Source organism: Crinia signifera, chromosome 3 (genome assembly GCF_055691185.1).
Source record: "Crinia signifera chromosome 3, ASM5569118v1, whole genome shotgun sequence".
Classification (NCBI taxonomy): domain Eukaryota; kingdom Metazoa; phylum Chordata; class Amphibia; order Anura; family Myobatrachidae; genus Crinia; species Crinia signifera.
This window is the reverse complement of record NC_139219.1, coordinates 177,928,547-177,951,040: the sequence shown is the minus strand read 5'-3', so window position 1 is coordinate 177,951,040 and position 22,494 is coordinate 177,928,547. Positions and strand designations below refer to the sequence as shown.

General features: G+C 42.2%; 1 protein-coding gene across 1 annotated transcript; it reads left to right on the top strand.

The window, feature by feature from the left end:
- Positions 1 to 11,348: 11,348 nt before the first annotated feature.
- PRDM13 (PR/SET domain 13) lies at positions 11,349 to 17,898 on the top strand. The gene is made up of 4 exons (XM_083174705.1): positions 11,349 to 11,529; positions 13,291 to 13,422; positions 13,621 to 13,741; positions 15,609 to 17,898. Exons 1-4 carry the CDS (start codon positions 11,389 to 11,391, stop codon positions 17,120 to 17,122), a joined length of 1,908 nt encoding a protein of 635 aa, XP_083030831.1. The 5' UTR covers positions 11,349 to 11,388; the 3' UTR covers positions 17,123 to 17,898.
- Positions 17,899 to 22,494: the final 4,596 nt, after the last annotated feature.

Genomic DNA, 22,494 nt, shown 5'->3' with positions numbered 1-22,494 from the left:
GGCCGCTGGCATCCTGGGTTGAATAAGCCTGCGCTCCAGGACCTGCTTTGTTCAGCGCACTGAGTGCAGCACAGAGGAGGCAGTCAGGGGGGTTGCAGTGGGCAAAATGAGCTGCCCGGGCCCTTCCAGAGGCCGGGGCCCGGGACAGCTGTACCCACAGAAACCCCCTATTGGCGGCCCTGATGGCTAGGTTTGACAGAGTTGGCACTGACCAAATCCTTAACTCACTCATTAGCCAACAAACTAACTAAATAAATATGAAACTAACACTAAGCTAAAATGCTTGCTACCAGTGGTGCTTTAAGAGAGGATTAGGCCCATGTGCAGCCTCCTCCGTTCAGGCCCCCTCCTCTCTTCTGGCTGCTGCCTCCCGGCGTGCTGCACAGTAGAGTCTGAGCACTAAAGTGCTTTGACTCTACTGTGCAAGCGTGGACCTCTGAAAAATTTCTTTTTTCGTTGACTCTGGCAGTACAGCTGCCTTCATCAAGGGACTCCGGACAGGTAACTCTTAAAAATGGGTGCAGTGTGTGTGGTGTGGGCCCGCTGTATACTTTTACAGGAAGTAAAAGTATAATTACAGAATCCGTCCATAAACTTCAATTTTATAGACGGATTCTGTAATTATACTTTTACTTCCTTTATCACGTGACCTGTTCCGATCACGTGACCTACAGCTTTATTGACTATTTTTCAATACAAAATGTACAATTATAAACTTTTTTGAGTAATAAGAGATGAATTATCATTATACATTTATCTTCCTGTGCATACATGTTTTTTAATGAATTCTATTTGTACTCAATTATGTGTTTTAATAAATATTGATCATGTAAAAAATTACCTCCCACCACACCTGGGAGACACTCCCCCAATTAATTCAGGGTATATATATAGAGCTCCCCCTGACATACCAGTCATTACTGCTCCTGATGAAGACGCGGTGAGCCACCACCTGCTTCTCTCTCATCTGCACCTGTTACCAAACTACCCGGACCGGCTTAAATGTCAAACAGGATTCCACAGCCTCAACTTTCTTCAATACAAGACGCACTTGGTGTACACTGAGACCATCTAATCGGAATAATTCTGCTGTTTTACTGAGTTAATCTGGATCCATAAAATGCTGGATAATTCTCCGGGACCCCACTAATTCTCCTCCAAAAAAACACAGGAGAGAGACTGTCAAACTCCACACTTGGTAACTATCCAATCATTACTGGTGCATTTGAACTGCTGCTTTAACCCACTCACTGGAGCAATACCTGTCCAGTTTGTTTTTTACATACCCCCCCCCTCTTTCTTTTTCTGAATAAGAGAATTCTCTATATTCAATCGTTTTAAAAAAAAATTTATTGATGTATAATAAATGTACTTTATAGGTTAAATTGTACTAAGCTTTTTTCAGGCAAACCCAGCGCTGTATACTTTTCTTTTTTCCTTACACATTTATATAGGGAGATTTACACACTCCCATATACAGCTGCTTTAACTATACTTGTGGTTCATATCTCCTTGTTTTGCTATCCTTTTTATTTAGTACCTTTCATGAAGACAAAGTGGAGAATTGCCCATAGCAACAAATCAGCTCTTAAATGTCATTTTCTAGACTATGATAGCTAAATAAATTCAAAACATTGATTGGTTGCTAAAGGCAACTTCTCCACATAAATATATGTATGGTGAGTGCTAAGTTCCTAAGATGTTTTGTGTTACAGAGGGGGGTCACACACCACAATTTATAACAGCTCTGAAATGTTGGCTTAATACTGTACTTTAAATCAGTATGTGCTAAACTTTGGTCTCGGGGGGGGGGGGGGGGGGGAGAGAGAGAGAGAGAGAGAAAGAGAGAGTCCAACCCAGGTCGGTACTCCAACAGGCGTTGTGTTGGGTCTGGGTTCATAAAGGCAAACATAAGAAGAACTTACCCCCCACTACATGAGGGGTTTGGAACCAGCACTCAGTGATAAGGAAGACTTGTTTATTTCATAGTTGCAGAGGAGAGTAACAACAGCTGACCATGCTATAAGTGCTTTTATACAGTATGTATGTATATATCACCACGCACATTGACAAAGGGGGACCACCCCCGAAACGTTGGTCGTTTATTTGCTTTCAATACAGCACGTTTTCCAAGTCCCCAGAGTGCCAGCCTTTCTTTGATTCTCTACACCAATATTTTGGAAGGGCACCAGGGCAACTGAGCAGCAGCGGTGAGTGCCGGGCCGCACCAATCTCTCTCTCTCTATATATATATATACAGGATAATAAGCGGCACTAGGAGACTTGGTAGTGGTGAAAAAGTGAGGATATTTAATCCATGTGCATCTGCCCGAAACAAATGCTTCAAAGGCTACCTTGTGATTGCCTCTGTGTTTCTGCATGTGTGAGAGAAAAAGAGATGTAGTTTCACTCACTACCATCAGATGGCAGTGTTTTGGAGACACACAAACATACACTAGACACATATACCTAGATGATATATATATATATATATGTGTGTGTGTGTGTGTCTAGTGATCGATAGATTGATACAGAGCCGGCCTTAGGCATAGGCAAACTAGGCAATTTACTAGGGCATTTGCCTATGCCTAGGGGCATCCTAAGCTGGAGGCATCCGATGATGACCCGTGGTAGCGCCTGACCAAGTGCAGCGCTGCTGGTCCCGCACTGTGCCGGGTATCTCAGAGAGGGGGAAGGGGACTGCTGGCTGCCCCTAACAAGTATGACTGCTTTGGCAGCTCCAGAAGGAGGGCTGCTATGCATAGCCAGCAGCAGCTCCTTCTCCAATGGGAAGAAATTTTGCACAGGGCATAAGCCCACTGGGATGGACCCACAACCCTGGGCTGACGCCCATAGTCCCTCCTCATGCTGGTCGCCGGAAGCCGCTGCTGATAAAGCTAGTGGGCACTTCCTGGTGCTGCTAGCTGGGATCTGTAGCAGATATGTGTAGTGTAGCCGCTGGGGGAGAGGACAGAGGTTGGCGGTGAGCCTAGCCTCTACTCCCGAGCGCTGCAGCAATGCTGAGAGGAGGAAAGAATATCTGTTATGTGCCAGAGCTGCCCATGGGCCGTCTATCGGGGAGTCATACCGCTGAGATGTAGTGTAGGGTATAGAGGGGTCAGTAATGTAGTGGCGGCTATAAAGGGGTCAGTAATGTAGTGGTGGGTTTAGAGGGGTCAGTAGTGTAGAGTATGTAGGGGTCAGTATTGTAGTGTAGGGTATAGAGGGGTCCGTAATGTAGTGGCAGGCATGTAGTGGTCAGTAATGTAGTGGCGGGTATGGAGGGGTCAGTAGTGTAGAGGCGGGTATGGAGGGGTCAGTAATGTAGTGGCAGGCATGTAGTGGTCAGTAATGTAGTGGCGGGTATGGAGGGGTCAGTAGTGTAGAGGCGGGTATGGAGGGGTCCGTAATGTAGTGGCAGGCATGTAGTGGTCAGTAATGTAGTGGCGGGTATGGAGGGGTCAGTAGTGTAGAGGCGGGTATGGAGGGGTCAGTAATGTAGTGGCAGGAATGTAGTGGTCAGTAATGTAGTGGCGGGTATGGAGGGGTCAGTAGTGTAGAGGCGGGTATGGAGGGGTCAGTAATGTAGTGGCAGGCATGTAGTGGTCAGTAATGTAGTGGCGGGTATGGAGGGGTCAGTAGTGTAGAGGCGGGTATGGAGGGGTCAGTAATGTAGTGGCAGGCATGTAGTGGTCAGTAATGTAGTGGTGGGTATGGAGGGGTCAGTAGTGTAGAGGCGGGTATGGAGGGGTCAGTAATGTAGTGGCAGGCATGTAGTGGTCAGTAATGTAGTGGTGGGTATGGAGGGGTCAGTAGTGTAGAGGCGGGTATGGAGGGGTCAGTAATGTAGTGGCAGGCATGTAGTGGTCAGTAATGTAGTGGTGGGTATGGAGGGGTCAGTAGTGTAGAGGCGGGTATGGAGGGGTCAGTAATGTAGTGGCAGGCATGTAGTGGTCAGTAATGTAGTGGCGGGTATGGAGGGGTCAGTAATGTAGTGGCAGGCATGTAGTGGTCAGTAATGTAGTGGCGGGTATGGAGGGGTCAGTAATGTAGTGGCAGGCATGTAGTGGTCAGTAATGTAGTGGCGGGTATGGAGGGGTCAGTGATTTAGTGGCAGGTATGTATTAGTTAGTAATATAGTGGCGGGTATGGAGGGCTCAGTAATGTAGTGGTGGGTTTAGAGGGGTCAGTAGTGTAGAGGCAGGTATGGAGAGGTCAGTAATGTAGTGGCAGGCATGTAGTGGTCAGTAATGTAGCGGCGGGTATGGAGGGGTCAGTAGTGTAGAGGCTGGAATGGAGGGGTCAGTAATGTAGTGGTGGGTATAGAGGGGTCAGTAGTGTAGTATAAGGTATGTAGAAGTCAGTAGTGTAGGGTATAGTGGGGTCAGTGATTTAGTGGCAGGTATGTATTTGTCAGTAATATAGTGGTGGGTATGGAGGGGTCAGTAATGTAGCGGCGAGTATAGAAGTAGTATTACAAATAGTTTTAGCGCCGGTGCTTGTGGGCACCAACCAAAATCTTGCCTAGGGCATCAAATAGGCTAGGGCCGGCTATGGGCAGATAGATAGACTGATAACCGCTGAGTAAACTGGCAGTGTGATCTCAAATCTTACCAAGCGTCACCTTATGTGTCTGATTGTGAGATGGAGAGCTGGAAGCTGGGAACTTGGTGTGTTGCATCTGCTTCAGCGCATTTGTTCGGGAGAAGCAGATGAACACTGGAGTCTCCCTGATGTTTTGGAGAAGGAATTTCTCACGCACACAGCCCTGGCTCCTCTCGTTCTGTCTCCTGCTCTGCCCAGCAATATGTTCATGCGGGAATGACCTACTCAGTTACCAAGCCTGCATGCAGCATGTGTATTCACAGGCCAATAAAACCCATCTGTTTGAGCATGGTATCTATACATTATCATTTGTATATTGCCTATTTAATACTACTTGTGATTTATAGATATAGCTTTATGCACATTGCTGTTCAAGTCTTTCAATCATATAAATGATTAATATCCTGGTTACTTAAGTCTGTGGCAGACAATGACATTGACCCGGTAGATTAATTCATTTGTAGACATTGCCGGAGATTTCAGCGAGTTAAACACATTCTTTTTAAACCGCTTGGAGATTATAAATGCCAATGAATACCTCAATAAGACTTTCCTAAAAGGCTTTTCCCCGATTTACCAGGTGATTAACTGTGTGTCACAGTGGAGGCAGAATGTTTGTGTAGGGCTACTGATAGAGACCTGCAGTGAGTGCCTGTGAATAGAGGTTATTTGTGTGGAGGGAGCTGTCAGTGGTGCTGGTGAGAGTCTGAAAGCCTTGTAAGTAACTATGCTTGCTGGCTTTACAATGCCACTTCAATGCGTCCATTCAACAAGTGCAACCACATTGACTCGAGCGGGTCTTTATAGTGGGGAATCAGGTTTCAAATGGAGAAGTTCCATCAATATCCCTCTTACAGCTTCATATCCGTGGCAATGCTGTCACTGTCACCAGCATGATGTGATTTAGGTGACTCTTTTCATGGAAGGAAAACCTAGTTTGCCAGCCCAGTAACAGATAAAGGACTTCAAACATCCATCCCTACCAACATTATCCGAAAGTCAGTATAAAGAAGACCAGGGAAAACATGATGGGCAATGCAGCCTTATCAAACAGTACATAATGATTCTCTCTTCTCGCTCTCTCACCCCCCCCCCCCCCCAACACACACACACACACACACACACACACACACACACACACACACACACACACACACACACACACACACACAAACAAATGACTAATAATAATAATAATAACAATAATAATAATAATAATAAAAATACATTATTGCTATGGCTGTGCTCTGAGCCTCGTGTGTCTTCTGCAGAGGTGGGTTGTATTACTCCGGATATCTGCATTGATTCATTCTAATGTAAAGCTGTTGGACGGTAGATAATACAGAATGCACATCACATCTGCTCTCTTCCCAGGGACCTAGAAAGTCGCATTATGTTTTTGCAGACGGAAAAGTGGTTCAGATCAGCATGAATCCAATGCCCCTCGAATTTGTGAAAGTTAATTGCTAACACGAAAAGAGGTTAAGGCAATGGCCTATTCATTGTATTGAGCTGTGACCAGGCCGGGATAGGAGGGAAGGACCAGGTGCTAGACGGTGGCATCTTTCAGTACTACACACTGTGCCTAGGTTGAGCTAGATGTAAAAACCAACAAGCTAAGTATTACACTGTACTGACTAATAGCGAGGTCACACCTGGTTTATGTACCATGTTCATTGTGTGTATAGAGAAATCCGCTGGATTTACACTGTACGGACACTTTATATTGGAAGTGCAAACAGCGCCTACCCTTTCGGGATGCGGCTGAGCAAGCTATTAGTGCATAACTGATATGTATATGTCTGCAAATATACAGTATGTATACATTATGTATATATTGTTTTCCTTTAGAGCCTTGGACTTACGTTCATTCTATATATAGTGATTTTATTGCTCTTAACAATAACTATGGTTGTGTAAGTGGTCTTGTGCCACTTACACAACTATCACTCTTTGTGGTCTGTGCTTTGGACGTGTAACCCGCTGCACATACTGTATCTCACTGCTTGCTAACACACTCAGAATTCAGATAATATCCACTCCAGGTCACTAGAGTTTATATATCATCATTAGAACACGCAGCAAGGACCTCATCTAAAGTGTATCAATACAAACAGCAAGTCTAATGTATTGTACAGTACAATAGCTCACCAGAACTTATCTGCTAGGTCGTACTGTGTATCTGCCAAGAACATTGAACTCTGAATATGTATTTTGAAAGGTCCCCTAAATATTCCTTTACGTATTCTTCCCCGTGTCCTCCCATTTGGATACTAATAGGATACCATACTGTCTTAAGTCATGATTTGTTTTTTTATCAATCACTATTCTCTCTGCTCCCCATAATCCTACATTAACCATGTCCTACAATCAGCACCATCTCCTCTATGTAGAATTAGGTCAGTTTTGCTCAATGTGAACCTGCAACATGGTGAAAAGTGTAAAGCTTGCTCTACCCCCCCCCCCCCACATACACACACCTTTAACCTCCCACATTATTAGAATTAATGTAAACTAAATCCAACCGAGTTTAATGTCCCTTGTCATTATATTTATATTAACTCGAGTTTACAGAAAACAATGCCTATGAACACATTACAATATAAGTAATACTAGGACCAGCATGTATATAGTAACAGCCAGGGAATGATCCTCTCTAGCGGCTGGGAAACCTGAGATAGAACAGTCTAGCAGCAACCTACAGCCAGTGGTCCTTTATTCATCATTTTCATCTTTCTTGCTATTGCTATGTACTAGGGAGCTGCCATGAGACTTGTTTGTAGTCCCACAGAGATACACCATTCCCCGGCCCTCCTTTCTCTGATGTATTCTGCTCTGATCCGTATAAATCTCTCTCCTAGTAGAGTGCCCGAGCGGGTGGAAGCCTGGACACAAAGCGACCTGAGAATTTCTGTCACTCTCTGCATATGCTTCTAAGTGCTTTAATCCCAATTAGGGGCGGCTGACACACGGTTCTATTCATCCCCATCAGGCCTTGAATACATTTGCCTAGAAATGAACTTCACAAATAGTCTCCCTTAAATGTGCCCAACAGCAAGGAAAATCGAATTGAGTAGTCTATAGCGATGTGGGGAGAAGAGGTATGAATTTATAAGGTACACCGAAACATATCAATTTAGGGACAAGAGCAATGACTATTATTTGTGCCATGCCAAGCGAGAAAGCCCAGCTCAAGAGATCTTCAAAAGATATCGCCAATAGCGCTTTTTCTTCTTTTAACCTAATTTAAACCATGTTTTATGGAAGTGACAGTTTGGGATTTTTTAGGTTTATCCCTGTGTGACCGATAATGGGATTTGTAATTAATAATAAACATATCCAAATTGGAATCATGTCATCTGCTGGGATTCCCATAGAACCTTAATTACTATTCAAAGGCTGGCTTCATATCCCACCCGCTTCTTGTACAGACTGCACAGTTGGTCAGGATATGTTGCTATAGAAAGACCCTAACCTCGTGTGCTCCCCCCTCCCCCAGTCCCAATGCACTAACACAGGACGACAGCAGATCTTTACATTAGATGCAGACTTTTGGCTGGTATGAATAATAATAATAATAATAATAATAATAATAATAATAATAATAATAATAATAATAATAATCATCAACAATTCCACTATCGACTGGACTAGAACGTAAAAGGGAAACAATTACTTTAAAATATATATATCTTTATTGCACATCCCTAAACAAATAATAATATTTTCATATGTTCATGTCTCTCTCTCTCTCTTTTTTCTCTATCTCTCTCTCCTATAGGCACTGGATCACTAATAATATGATCCATGTTTCCGTGCAGTGAACTGTGCCATGTGTGAGAGCTAGAACCGTTGGCATGTATTTCTAGAGATGAGTCACAGTAGATGCACAGTGCACACAGCGAGGATGCCTAGTGTACATGCACTGGTGCTGGTCTCACTGTATGCTAAGCAGACCCTCCCTGGTGGGACATTGCTCTAAGCAACTGTGCTTCTGTAGCTGACTGTTGTTCCCTCACATTCATGGCTCATTATGGGGTAACTTGTTAAATAACAAGCACAAAGTGCCAGACTGTTACTAAAGGGCATAGGCAGTTCAGCGGTGGCACAAACAGGGCTCAGCTAATAAAATATCTTTCATCAAAGTTATCTTTGTACCCACGTTTATTTCTGCTAACTAGACTTCCAGAAACTTAGTTTGAGTCTATAAAACCGATGGTGGAATGTTTTGATTGAGTTCATCATTGTCTGGAAATAAAGCTGAAACCATGTAATTAATGTGTCTTTTAATAAGGGACAATACGGCCGTTCAAGCTATTTAATTTCATTTAATTTTCCATCCCATTTGCTCCAAACACTGCTTTTACTTTTAACACCCAGCCTTTCATGCTGTACCTTGCTCCACTGGGCACATTAGATTGGTTTCACCCTTGCTTTATAAGGGAAGGAGAATGAATGAAAAAGTGTTCCTATTCCCACTTCATTTCACTAGGGGAACTTCAACTTTGAGCCAATGGAGAGAATAAAAATTGGGTAGCTGGTGTGAATGGTTCCAGTGCAGGCCTTTTCTTTTCTTAGTGGATGGGAACCAGCCACAATTGGCGATATTAATAAATAACTTTCCTTACAGCCAGTCTTTACATGGTCCTATTGATAAAATTGTTCGCGTGTCGTTCACGCCTTTTGACTCATTAAGCACTGGATGGAGACTCCCCAAATGAAGCAGTAGGGCACCTTTACCTCTCATCGTGTAATTTAAACACTGTCATCCCAGAATCTCCAGGCCAGAGGTTACGTAGACATGTTCATTGCTTAAATTTATTGCCCCGGACTTCTTGTTTGTTCTTTCTTGCATTCTCTCTGTGCCATTCAGAGGAATGATCAAAGCGCAAAGGGGTCATCTTTGTTTTCCTGAGCCCATGGTGAAGCCTCCATGAGAATGCAAGGTGGCAGCGATCATATAAGGACACATTATTGGTGCGATGCTCTTTCGCGAGCACTGGCTTATTTAACATGGGTGAAAATGATACCCAGTGGCGTTATGCTGGCACCACGAAATGACGTGGGTTATATTCCACGATAATGTTACTAGCAATATCAGTAGCAGAAAATAAAAGGATACAACTTTTAACTATATACTATTATGCTACCAACAGTAATCTAGAAAAAAACTGATATTTTCAGTTAAAAACGTGAACAATAGCGTATAGCAAAGAAGGTTTAATGCTGACAAAAGTCTATAATGTAAGCGCAATTCAAGGTGAAAGTAATGTTCATAAATTGATATTAGACAAGGCAATTATATACCCAACAATAGCAATTGGTATAATTACCAAGCGGGCCATAGGTTTAGCTTTAGCTGTTCGGTATAACAAAACGTGGCCCTAATAATGACATAATTTCCATTTTATTCTAAATCTGAATCATTCACGGATACATATGTTTAATATGGTCCTAGAGCATGTGCGTCCTTATTAACACACCTTGCAGTTGTTCCGGATGGTGCGTGTGTGTGTGTGTGTGTGTGTGTGTGTATTTGCTACAGTATCGTCTATTGTATTATAGGTTATTTGATTTACTATGTCGGCTTGAGAACCATGCGTTTTGTATGGAGATTTGAGCATTTTATCTATAATTGTAAAACAGAAGAACGTAAATATGATCTATCTGTAGATGTATGCACATAGAGATAATCAGAAGTAACCTATAGAATCGGCAAACAGTCCCAGGTATTACGGCGCGGATTATTTGGGTCTATTTATTAACAATGTTTCACAGTCAAAAAAATTAGGACCTCACGGAAGGTGACAGGTACACTATATTTAACACGTACTGTAACAGTCCACTGTAATTGAATGGATAGATACCCGTAGTAACATTGTCATCTATGGTTTTAGCAATTTTAATTTCAAAACGCGTAAAGCAAAGAACTGGCGATAAGGGTGTTTAAATGTTCGGCGTTAAATGCCAGCGCTCAGTTTGCGCACTCCAAACTCGGAAATTAAGCTGTCTCAGCCAGCCAGCCATACGTTATTCGTTACTTAGGGAAAAGTTGTAGGTATTTCTGGTGTTTTCCCGTCAAGTACCTGCCCAAGTTTTGTTTGGCACACGCCAGGAATCAATAGGAGTTAACAAGTCCTTAAACATTCCTAGTCCCTTTGTTAAACAGTCCTTTGCAATAAAGCCAAGGGGATTGAATAAAAAAATCTTTGAAGTATATTAAACCTCAAAAGGATCAGCCAAGTAGACTTAAAATAGTCACTTATTTTGCAGAACTGGTTTGTCGGTGAACAATAAGGGAAAGTAAAATTTATGGAGAAATTATACAGTGGATTTGTCACTTAAAATATCGTAACTGTCTAGAGGACAATACCCCATGCTGAGGATTAATGGTCCCTCCAGACCTTTGATTCACCAGAGTCTTTTCTTTGCCCTTGACAAATTGGATTTTTTTGGATGGGAAGGTCGCTTGGACCATTGTCTGGTTACCATTCATGGGAGCTGATTATGCAGAAGGGTTAGGGAAAGTCTCCATGTGACCCCCTTGAATGAAACGCTGCAGCTGCTGGAACAGCTCAACTCTCTCACCAAACTCTGAGCCCCATGGCATCAACGTGCCAAGGGGGTAGCCCTCCCGATCCTATAGAAAAGCCGGCGTGCAGAGAGCTGCGCGTCACTGTGCGGGCGGAGATACGCCTGTGTGCTGTCCTTCCTCTCTCTCACTCTGTCACTCCATCCCTGAGAGCTACTGGGGGTCCCTGACTGCTCATCTCTACAGTCAGCATGCACACCAGCAGGGCTCCGGCCATCAGCGTCAGCGCAGAGACCAGCATCCCAGCCAGCCTGCGCCTGGGTCCCATTTTGGGAATCTTTAAACTGGGGAAGTACTTGTCAGACCGCAGGGAGCCTGGACCCAAGAAAAAGGTATTTCCTATTTGGATGGTTATTTCAAGGCATAGCAGGTGTACTGGGGCCAGGATGGTCAGCATTACCAGGTGAAGATAAGAAGATAAGCAGTATTAAATGGCACCCTATCAATTGGGCAATATAGGAGGACCACTTCCCAGGACATAGGACTCTAGTACCCAGCGCTAATAGGGACATATAGGCTTTCTCCAAGGTCACATTTTACATGGGATTGAAATGTGCTACAACAGATTGCTCTGATCAAGATACATTAAATGAAAAAGCATTGGCATGGATGTTACAGAGATAGATCACGGATAGGAGCAGAGTATGTCATTGTCTGTACAGAATGGAGTACTTCATTTCAGTATTTAATACATTGCTGGGCAATACATTTCATAGTTCATCCATGCTCAGATCATTTTACCAATTACAATGATCATGTAACCAATGCTCATTTGGCTTATAACTTTAATTGACTCTGCATAGATAACATTAAGAGCTGACGTTAATCAGTTAATTAATTAATTAATTTGTCCCATTGATCATTTTCTGTTAACCTGTCTGCGATTTTATCGTGTAATCTGATAATGTTTGACGCCTTCTAAATAAAAATATGGAATTAGAAATTTTATGTAACCTCACCTGGACTCAACCGAGTTTGATATATATATATATATATATATATATATATATATATATATATATATATATATATATATATATATATAGACTTTGTAGGGGGGTGGACGAAGCACTCCAGACTTTGTTCAATGTCCAAAAAACGAGTTTATTTGAATCAGCAACGTTTCAATGCTATTGCATTATCATCATGTCTATTTATTTGTAGACATATATATGTGTGTGTGTATATATAGATATATACATGATATATATTTATAGACATATATATGTGTGTATATATATTTATATATACACATGATATATATTTATAGACATATATATGTGTGTGTGTATATATATATAAATATACACATGACATATACTTATAGACATATATATGTGTGTATATATATTTATATATACACATGATATATATTTATAGACATATATATGTGTGTGTGTGTGTATATATATATATAAATATACACATGACATATACTTATAGACATATATATATGTGTGTGTGTGTGTGTATACACACACACACACACACACACACACACACACACACACACAAAAACACACATTAACATTCACATTAAAAGAGAATGAAAAATACATGAGCGCCTATAATAATAATTGACTAGTAAATAATTGCCATAATCTACAAAGGCCGCTAATCAATAGCTTTTGTCACACTCTACGCTCTGATTTTTAATGTCTTTTAATTGTTTTTAAACGCTCTGCCAGACTCTCCCAATGTATTTCTCCTCATCTGGCTCCATGGCTTTCTCACATTAGTCTGCATTGTTGCGCTGACTTTTATTGCATGCCCATTCATGCACATTGATATGGTATTTTACAATATGGTCCCTTTCTGTTGAAGATTGCATATGAATCGAATTGTTCCCCATCGGACCTTTGGTCAATACAGGCAAATAAGAAAGAAGAACATTTACATTACCGTTTTCATTTTTGGATTCTTTTAAATTGAACTTTTGTTCGCAGTAAAAAAAAAAAAAAGTTGTACGATTGTTATATAGAAATATATAGTTAAAAAAAATATTGATATGGGAATTAAATAATGTTGTTATGTATTAGAATGCAGTGCTAGGAATCAGGGCATTGAGGTGACCAGAGTTCTTCATGCTTCAGGTGCGGTTTGTGAGAGGTGAGCTGGTGGACGAAGCAGGGGGCCCTGCCACGGAGTGGATAGGGTTAATACGGGCGGCCAGAAATAGCCAAGAACAGAATTTGGAAGCAATCTCAGATTTACCCGGAGGACAGGTACGGATGCTTTATCAAGGAATGTACACTTGTTGATGGGGGCTGAAATGAAGTGCTTTTATTAAATGATTGCAGCTTGAGCATCACTTGCTCACTGAAATAGCACATATAAAGATAATAAACCACATTACTACTGCTGTAAAAGGGCAGCCTTTATCTGTGACCCGACGAGTAACAGGTGATCTCTCCTCTTTCCAGATCTATTACAGGACAATGCGGGAAGTACAGGCAGGAGAGGAGCTCACAGCCTGGTACTCTAACTCCCTAGCTCAGTGCTTTGAGATATCCACTACAGCCACTCCAACACACGACGAAAAAGGTATTTTATAATATTAATGATGCGGTTATTCGTTATTATAGTGCGATATTTGTCGATCAGTTTCATCTAAGGTAGGGAGGTACTGTAGGATTCACTGTTCCAAATATGAATACGTTAAATATCTACCTTTATTTAAATGCGCACACAATTCATTATTAATGATACAATTTATATAGCAAGAAAGATCCTGTCAGTCTGCAGATACACGATGGAAATAATTCATTGTAAATAGAGCGCTTTTTTAAATTTACAAAAATGTACCATAAATTGACAAATATGTATCTTTTAATCATCACAATTAAATGACGTATATCATTTACTTTTCATCATTTTTATTTCGAAATTCTAAACTTTCGATTGCCTTTGTAAGAAATTGCAAACGTTAATTCGATATATTAGGAAGAACGGATGACATCGCATTGGCCCAGTCAATTTGCAAGCCACTGGCATAAGAAAGTGATGAACATTTGATATGTACTACTTTATATGCAACACTCGATCGAAAGATATAGAATACTTATTGAGGCTAATACATTTAGGATCCTAACTTTTATTCGATCAAAATATGCCAATTATTATGCCTTTCGCAAAAATATCGAGTAGTCCAAATTAAATAAATATATAAACAGAAGCGACACATTACATATCTGTAACACGGACCTCTACGCTCATTCGTTTTTATAAATGAACTCCGATTTATTTTCTCTAACAAGTGGTTGCAAGCATATAAAATGGGGATAATTAGTAAGCAGACAGCATGCCAGGATTTCCAGCTACAGTCTCGTTAATTAAAAACAAAAACCGCTGATAGGAAAACATACATTTTATACATTTTATTGGCGAGAAATAAATGCTATAACAATTTCTTTGAATTACATGATATTGCGACTTCTTCATGAACACAGTGGGGGAAATTTGCAACCAATTAGATCCTGTCTATTATTATTTTCTAGAAGCTGCTAAATAAAGAAATAGATTCTGAATGGTTGCCTGTGGCAACATCCCATGTGAAATAGAATCCCATGTTAGTATATTTCCCCCAGTGAAGGCAGGCAGAAACGTTAGAATTGCCGGGTAGTGAAAATGGACCTTTAGAAAAACGATTCTGAGATTCCTTGTATAGGTCATGAAAATGAAACAGACCACTTGAAAATCCTCCATGCAGTTTACATAGAATCTCCTGTAATCCGGCGACACCACCAGTTCTCAGTAATAGGATTAGGGCGGCTAGTGTGGGCTTTTCCTAATCCGTTCCACAAAGCTCGCAGGGAAGACGTTGCCTGTGCATTCACGCATTTACTCCTTTTGCTGCTTTCCTATAATGGTTCCCAATAATGATTATGTCCTAAATGCTGAGTAATTGTAGTTCAGGCAATGCTGTAATGTGACTATAATTGTTTTGATCACACACTACCCAGATGATTGTAGACATTAATTAGATTAGGGTATTGGAGGGCTAACATTGTATTTGGGGGAAGAAGGATGGCTGTTTTCCTACTGTTCTGCTTTGTTAGTGGGAGATCATGATCATTAGATGAACCCTTTGTTAAAAGAGTCCTAAACTGCCCGACATACGCTACCTATTCTGCTAATGTCAACAGATGGGCCAGATCCCAGTACGCCGAGCAGCCATCTCCTCCTGTCACCCCTCTGCAGCAGCTGGGTAGGGCTAGCCGTGTAGAGAGAGCAATCAGCATGGAGACGTGTATAGCAGGATTAGTAATTAGCAACACCAACACTGCTTATATCTTGCGCTATTATTCTGAGCACATTTATAGGAAAATATCCGATAATAGGCACTGATTAAATGCATATTTCATATAATGTCATAGACGGCTGATATAATGCTTTTATCTTTCCTCACCAGGAGAAGAACGTTATATTTGCTGGTATTGCTGGAGAACATTTAAGTATCCGAACACCTTAAAAGCTCACGTCCATTTCCACTGTGCCCTGAACAGCAGCAGGGGATTCCTCGCCAACGAGCACGTCAGAGCCACTGAGGTCTTCCATGTATCTCCTAAAGTCGCTGATGGGGGACCCAACTCTACCCCTGCTCTTAGGGGGAGCCACATGCAGGCCAACTGCGCCGCCAGAGACTCAATTAAGAGGGAATCGTCCTTATCTCCGGCTTTGACCAAGCTTGGGGTGATGAAAAAGGCGCTTGCGAAAGAGGAGCAGGACAGAGCCCTGGACATGAGCGTCAGCTCTGCCAGGAACCATGGACAGCTCATTGGCCTCGTGGGCAGCGCCTGTGGTGGCAATGGGGTCACGTTTTATCCAGGTTTAAGATCTGCATTCAAACCAGCTGGGCTCTCCAAGCTCTCTCTCCCTGAGGCTGCCAGGGAGGACAAGCCCAGCAGCATTGGCTTCAGCAAACTGTTGGGAGGGATGAAAGCAGGTCGCTCAGGGAATGAAGCTCTGGTGAGCAGCCACCATTCCAAGTGCTTGCACCCAAGTGACGGCTCCTCTGCTGTCCTGTCCTGCAGCACCGGCCTCAGGGGCTTCCCCATCCTTTCTCACTTGGAGGAAACATCAGCCTTCAAACATGTGGAGAGGGGTGTCCATGCCAGCCTGTCCCCGGGCAGCCGCTATAGCCAGATGCCACAGGCCGGGCTGCACTTTGCCGAGAGGTTCTCCATCCCTCAGTTTGAAGGCATCAAGTCATACTCAGCGGAATGTAATATCCCGGTCATGCCGTTCACAGTGTACAATGGGGAGCTCCTCTACAGCACCCCCTACTACCCCTTCAAGTTCCACTTCAGCAACCTCCTGAAATACCCGGAGACCATGTCTTACTTCAATAGTGGAGCAGCAATGGGTCCCGAGCTGGGCTCCATCACCACCAGCATAGACCGGGAGATCGCCATGCACAACCACCAGCTCTCTGAGATAGCAGCAGAGAAGAGCAGGACAGGCAGGCTGGAGAGCTTGTCCGGGGCCACAGCCCCAGGCTCTGGTAAGCCCAAAAAGGGCCACTTGTGCCTGTACTGTGGCAAACTCTACTCCCGCAAGTACGGCCTGAAGATCCACATGAGGACTCACACGGGGTACAAGCCGCTGAAGTGCAAGGTGTGCCTGAGGCCTTTCGGGGACCCCAGTAACCTGAACAAGCACATCCGCCTGCACGCAGAGGGGAACACCCCCTACCGCTGCGAGCACTGCGGCAAGGTGCTGGTCAGGAGGAGGGACCTGGAGAGACACGTCAAGTCGCGGCACCCTGGCCAGAGCCTCAGCAGCAAGGAGGAGGAAGAGGCGGCCCAGGGTGACCCTTCCTACTCCCAGCCCGAGCCCAAGAGTGAGGACAATGACAGTGATGTAGATGTATGTTTCACAGACGAGCAAAGTGACCAGGACATAGGGGTGGACAAGGGACACTGATCCAGGAGGAAGAAATGTGCAGGACATTATATATCACTAAATCTAATTATATATAAATATATGGAAATGTATAATACGTAAACAGGCTGTCATAGGTTGTATCTATTTATGTGGTTCAGGACATAACACAATGTTCTGTTGGGCTTACAAAAAAATTGGTGAATTTATTACCAAGCAGTAACACAATACACCTTAAAGTGTTTTTGAGTGCTATTGAAATAATGAGCATATGTTGCTAACATAATACAATCATCATCATCATCCTCATCATCATCATCATCATCATCTTTGATCACTTAGTTCTTTTACAATCCCCCACTGGGACCCCCAATATCAGGGAAGGTACCTAAAGTATCTGGTTTATGGCTTCACCTTTATGCTAAGCTACAGTAAGAGCCCTTTAACGTTACACTGGACAGGACCCACTTGATGGTATTTGCCCTACAAAGGCCCTTTCTATAATCAGAAAAGAACAATTCTTCATCCATTAGAACTTGTGCCTTTGGTACATATATCTTTCCAAATGAGTATATCTGCCCAATACAAAAACAAGTAGTGCAGCAATTCCCTATCAGTATTATAGGACCCCCCCCCCCCATCTCGCAATAAAACGGATTCATTACTTGCTGTACTTTCAGAAAAAGGAAAGTGACTGAATCATCAAATATCTTTCCTATATTTAAGCCGTATAGACTCATATCCAGTTATCAAACTGTTGTAACAAAAAGCTCTGTGACAAGGGTTGTGTATATTTTTTTTAAATAACAGATGGTGTACAGTGGAAACCGTTATTTGGTCTTGGTTACATTTGTTATGCGATTTTCTAAATAAAATTATTGACAAAGTAATGTTTCCGCTTTGGAAAGTATCAAAAAAGTATATAAAAAAAATGTAACATTCAGTATAAATGCTATAACTGGGACTCCTGAAACATCACGTTTATATGCTTACAATGCAGTATTTCTTGTTCTAGCAGCAAACCAAGCAGAAGACAAATCTATCTATCTATCTATCTATCTATCTATCTATCTATCTATCTATCTATCTATCTATCTATATTTCTTTCTGAAGTAGTATCCTTGCATTTGGCATTTGTCCAGACTAGTAAACATGACTGAATTCCAATGTTGTTTTCCATAAAGAAATGTTCTCCCCTTACCATTTAGTGCCAGTTCAAATTAAGATAACACAGTTCCTTAGAAATAATTGAATTAGAACATGTCCATGCCTTTTATAATAAAGAATTAGAGATACGCATACTGTACAATAACGTTAAAACTTTAAAATCCTAATGTAAGGATGCAAATGGTACAAATGAATATATGTGTACAAGGACTTGTTCATTTGGTGGCATCATTATTTGCTATTTCCGTTGTAAATATAAATGAAGTCAGACACATAGTATGTCAGATGTGCATTTCAATTGTTCTGATATGAGCAAGATAGCCCTAGAAAATAAAACATCTCAAAGCAACATTTTGTTGTAGGCAGTTCAGTAAGTTCTTGTAGAATTACATGTGCCCAGAAAAGCAACCAGGCATCTAACCTACAAACAAAGTGGTCAATGCCATTTTATTTGGTTAGGGTGGGGCAAGACTGGCAAGGGCATGCTATAATAGTATTTAACAGCCATTCCTAATGTTTAGATTGTTTGGAGGAATTCTCATAATCAATGAATGCATCATAATTCATTCAGCTTTGCAAGCGTTTACAGTATGTTTTAAAATGAAGCCGCTTTTACTTGCATGCTGGTGTTTAAGGCTTTTATAGAGGAGTGGTGCATGGTGTTCAAATAAGCACACATTACAAATAATCTGCAAGTGAAAAGGTGGAATAGTGGATAATAAAGATTAAGGGCAAGATGTACTAAGCTTCAAAAAGTGATCGAGGGGAGAGTGATAAACCACCAGCCAATCAGCTCCTATCTGTCATTTTTCAAACACAGCCTGGGACATGCAATTTGGAGCTGATTAGCTGGTAGTTTACCACTCTCTATGTTTTGGAGCTCGGTACATCTGGCCTTAAGTGACCTCTCTTCCAGGCTGGTTCTGTTGTCCACTCTAGCAGTATTGAAATACATGCAACAAAATAATGTACAGATATTTCCTTTTTTTTTTTCACTTTTATGGCTGATAACAAGATGCGGATAAGATTTTTTTTGGTACTTGTTTCCTAGCACGGCACCCACAATTTTAATCTTATTAAATCATATTTATCGCATCGATTGTATCGCATGCGACCAGATCGCGATCGATGCGATCGATGCGATGCGATCGATGCGATGCGATCAAAACAATGATTTAATTGTACATGCACCCTGATGGGTGCTTAGTATGTTATATGCACCCCCATTGTTAACACCACTGCCACTATTAACGCCAATCCGAAGCATGGCGAGCACAGCGAGCCGGCGAGGGGTGGCGGTACGCGTCCTCCGACCATTTCATACCCCCACTATCCACGTCGGCGTAGAGCTGATTTTATATAGTGTGGCAAGCGCAGCAAGCCACTGAGTCCGAAGTGTGGCGAGCGAAGCGAGCCCCAAGTAGAGACGCGGATAACGTCACATGTATTCCACGTCCGCTTGCCACGCTTCGAGCTCGGTGGCTCTCTGCTCTCGCCACACTATATAGAATCAGCTCCACGTCGACGTGGATAGTGGGGGTATGAAAAGGTCGGTGGACACGTACCGCCGCCCGTCGCGGGCTCGCTGCGCTCACCACGCTTTGGGTTGGCGTTAATAGTGGCGGTGGCGTTAACAATGGGGGTGCATATAACATACTAATCACCCATCAGGGTGCCTGTACAATTAAATCATCGTTATGACCGCATCTATCGCATCGCATGCCATTTTAATGGCATGCGATGTGATGCGATTTTAAATTTGTACAGTGCGACTCTTAGGACCTGAAAATTGGGTCCCATCGCATACCATTGCATACCACTAATTAAGGAATGCGATGGTATGCGATGGGCGCTGTGCTAGGAAACAAGTACTTTTTTTTTTTTTTTTTTACCAGGCAGCATAGTAGCATAGTAAATGCACTGGACAAGGATCTAAATGTGATCAGTAGGTGCAGGAATCATAGAGTTATTGAAAATAACACCAGATAAATGTCTACACACTCCTATGATCTGTTAAGAGAGCATTGGAAACAATTATTACTATTATTCCTATTATTCCAATTATTCTTATTAAGGAACCTAACCAACAGGCATTGTGTGTGATTGAAAATTAATATAACTGCCCAGCATTTGGGATGTGGCTCACATGAAATTCATGTGGACAGGTGGCATTCATGAATGAGAATGCAAGCGGTATGGAGATTTTTTTAAATATTACTTTCAAGCAAGATAGGTCTTTAGGGGTAAATTTAGTAAAATGGAAGCTATACTAGATATGGGATGTTGCCCATAGCAACCAATCAGATTCTATGTAATATTTTCTAGAAGGTGCTAAATAAATAAGTAGAATTTGATTGGTTGCTATGGGCAACATTCAATCTTCAATAGAACACCCATCTTAATAAATTTACCCCATAGTGTCTAGGTCAAACCTACATGGTTGACAAGTACAAAAGATCGACACATGAAAGGTCGGCAGTGCTTAAGATTGACAGATACAAAAGGTTAACAGGTTCAAAAGGTCACATGACAATGGTTGACACAAATGGTTAACACCTTTTTATATTTTAATTTGCTTGATTTACTATACACGTAGACTATGATTGGGAACAGTAACCTGTGGCAGGTGCAGTGGTGGCAGAGCCAACCACCTTGTCTAAAGTGTCCAGAGCATATATGTTTCTACTGATGATGGTTACATATTACCAAACATCCATTTCAACCAAAATACCCCCCCCCCCCCCCTGACAACCTTAGACAACCTTTTATTTGTTTACCATTTGTACCAGTCAATGTATTGCACCATTTGGTGTCTACCTAAATACTGTAGAACTTCTATACTGCATCCAATTTCAATGGGGATTCTGTTATGTGTGCTCCTTACAGAAACCAAGAAAAGTAACTGGGTCATAGAAATATATTTATATAATAAACTGCAAAGGTCTGTACTGGCTGTGTAGGGTGATTACTGGGTCGTGTGCTTCAGGAGCCAATGGCTTCAACTGCAGCAATGGGACAGAGTTTAGAGGACACAGGAGAATAAACCTGTGTGTGTGTTGGGACTAAGGAGGGAGGAAGAAGGGTAAGTATGGGGCACAGTGGAGGAGTGGGTGGTACAGGGGGTGGAGCAGGAGGCGAGAGAGAATGGAGCTGGCGGTGGACTGAGGTGAGTCAGTCCAACAATGAATAAGGCAGTCTAGCCCCACAAAATCTGAGCATCCAAGTTATTTCTTCTCCCATAAAACATATTATTTTGTACTTACTGTGATGTGCTTATTATGAACACCCTCCACAACTGAATTTAGTAAGTCTTTATTTATGAGGATAATTCATTCAGTCTGCCTTCAACTTATATACTTTTTCTAAGTACAGTATGTATTCATCAATATAAAAGGTGTAATTGGATTTGAATAGACTTTAAACCCTCTCTACAACTTCATAAGACAATGCTAGAACAACTGAACTGTCTTCATTCTAATGGTGTACATTCTAACTGTCTCTGTATTTATACCATGTAATCCAATCTCTTCTATATCTCAATTTAATTTTCAACTATTCACATGCTACTGCCCAACTTATCCTTTCTACTCATTACGACATCTCTTGACTTTCCTGCACCCAGGAACTACTCTGTTTACTGCATCAACCTCACTTACAGATCTACAAAAGTGAAAGCTATTATCACCCCCACTTTCTCTAACTAGGGCATGCTTCACTTTACTCCAGTGTACTGTCTCACAATTGCTATATGCAGTGGTGGTTTTTACTTATGGGCTGCAGGGCTGCAGCCCCCCCAGGTGACTTCCGCCACTGTAGTGAAGCCAGATGCAGTCTGTGAGACTGTGCTGGCTTCACTGTGCCTAGCAGTGACTTCCAATTGGAATTCCGACCTGCCAGTCACTAAGGCAATCCCATTGGGAGGTGTTCCCTCCCTCCGGGACACCTTTCTGCGGGCGGCTGTGTAAAATCCCCAATTGTGCATGCACAGTACCTATATCGGTGCTGCGTACGCACTAGTCCCGAGGCCTGTCATCTGTATTATACAGGCGCTGGAACCATGGTTCCCTTCTATGGGCTTTTGCTGAAGCAGCCCATAGAAGCTGGCCACATGCACAGTACAGATGTTTGTACTGCGCATGCGCCAGTTCCCGCGCCTGTCATCATACCCTTCCATGCTCCTATCCAACCATGAAAATTGTTACTACCCTCTGACAACGTCCATTCACCTTCTTCTCAAATGCTGTATA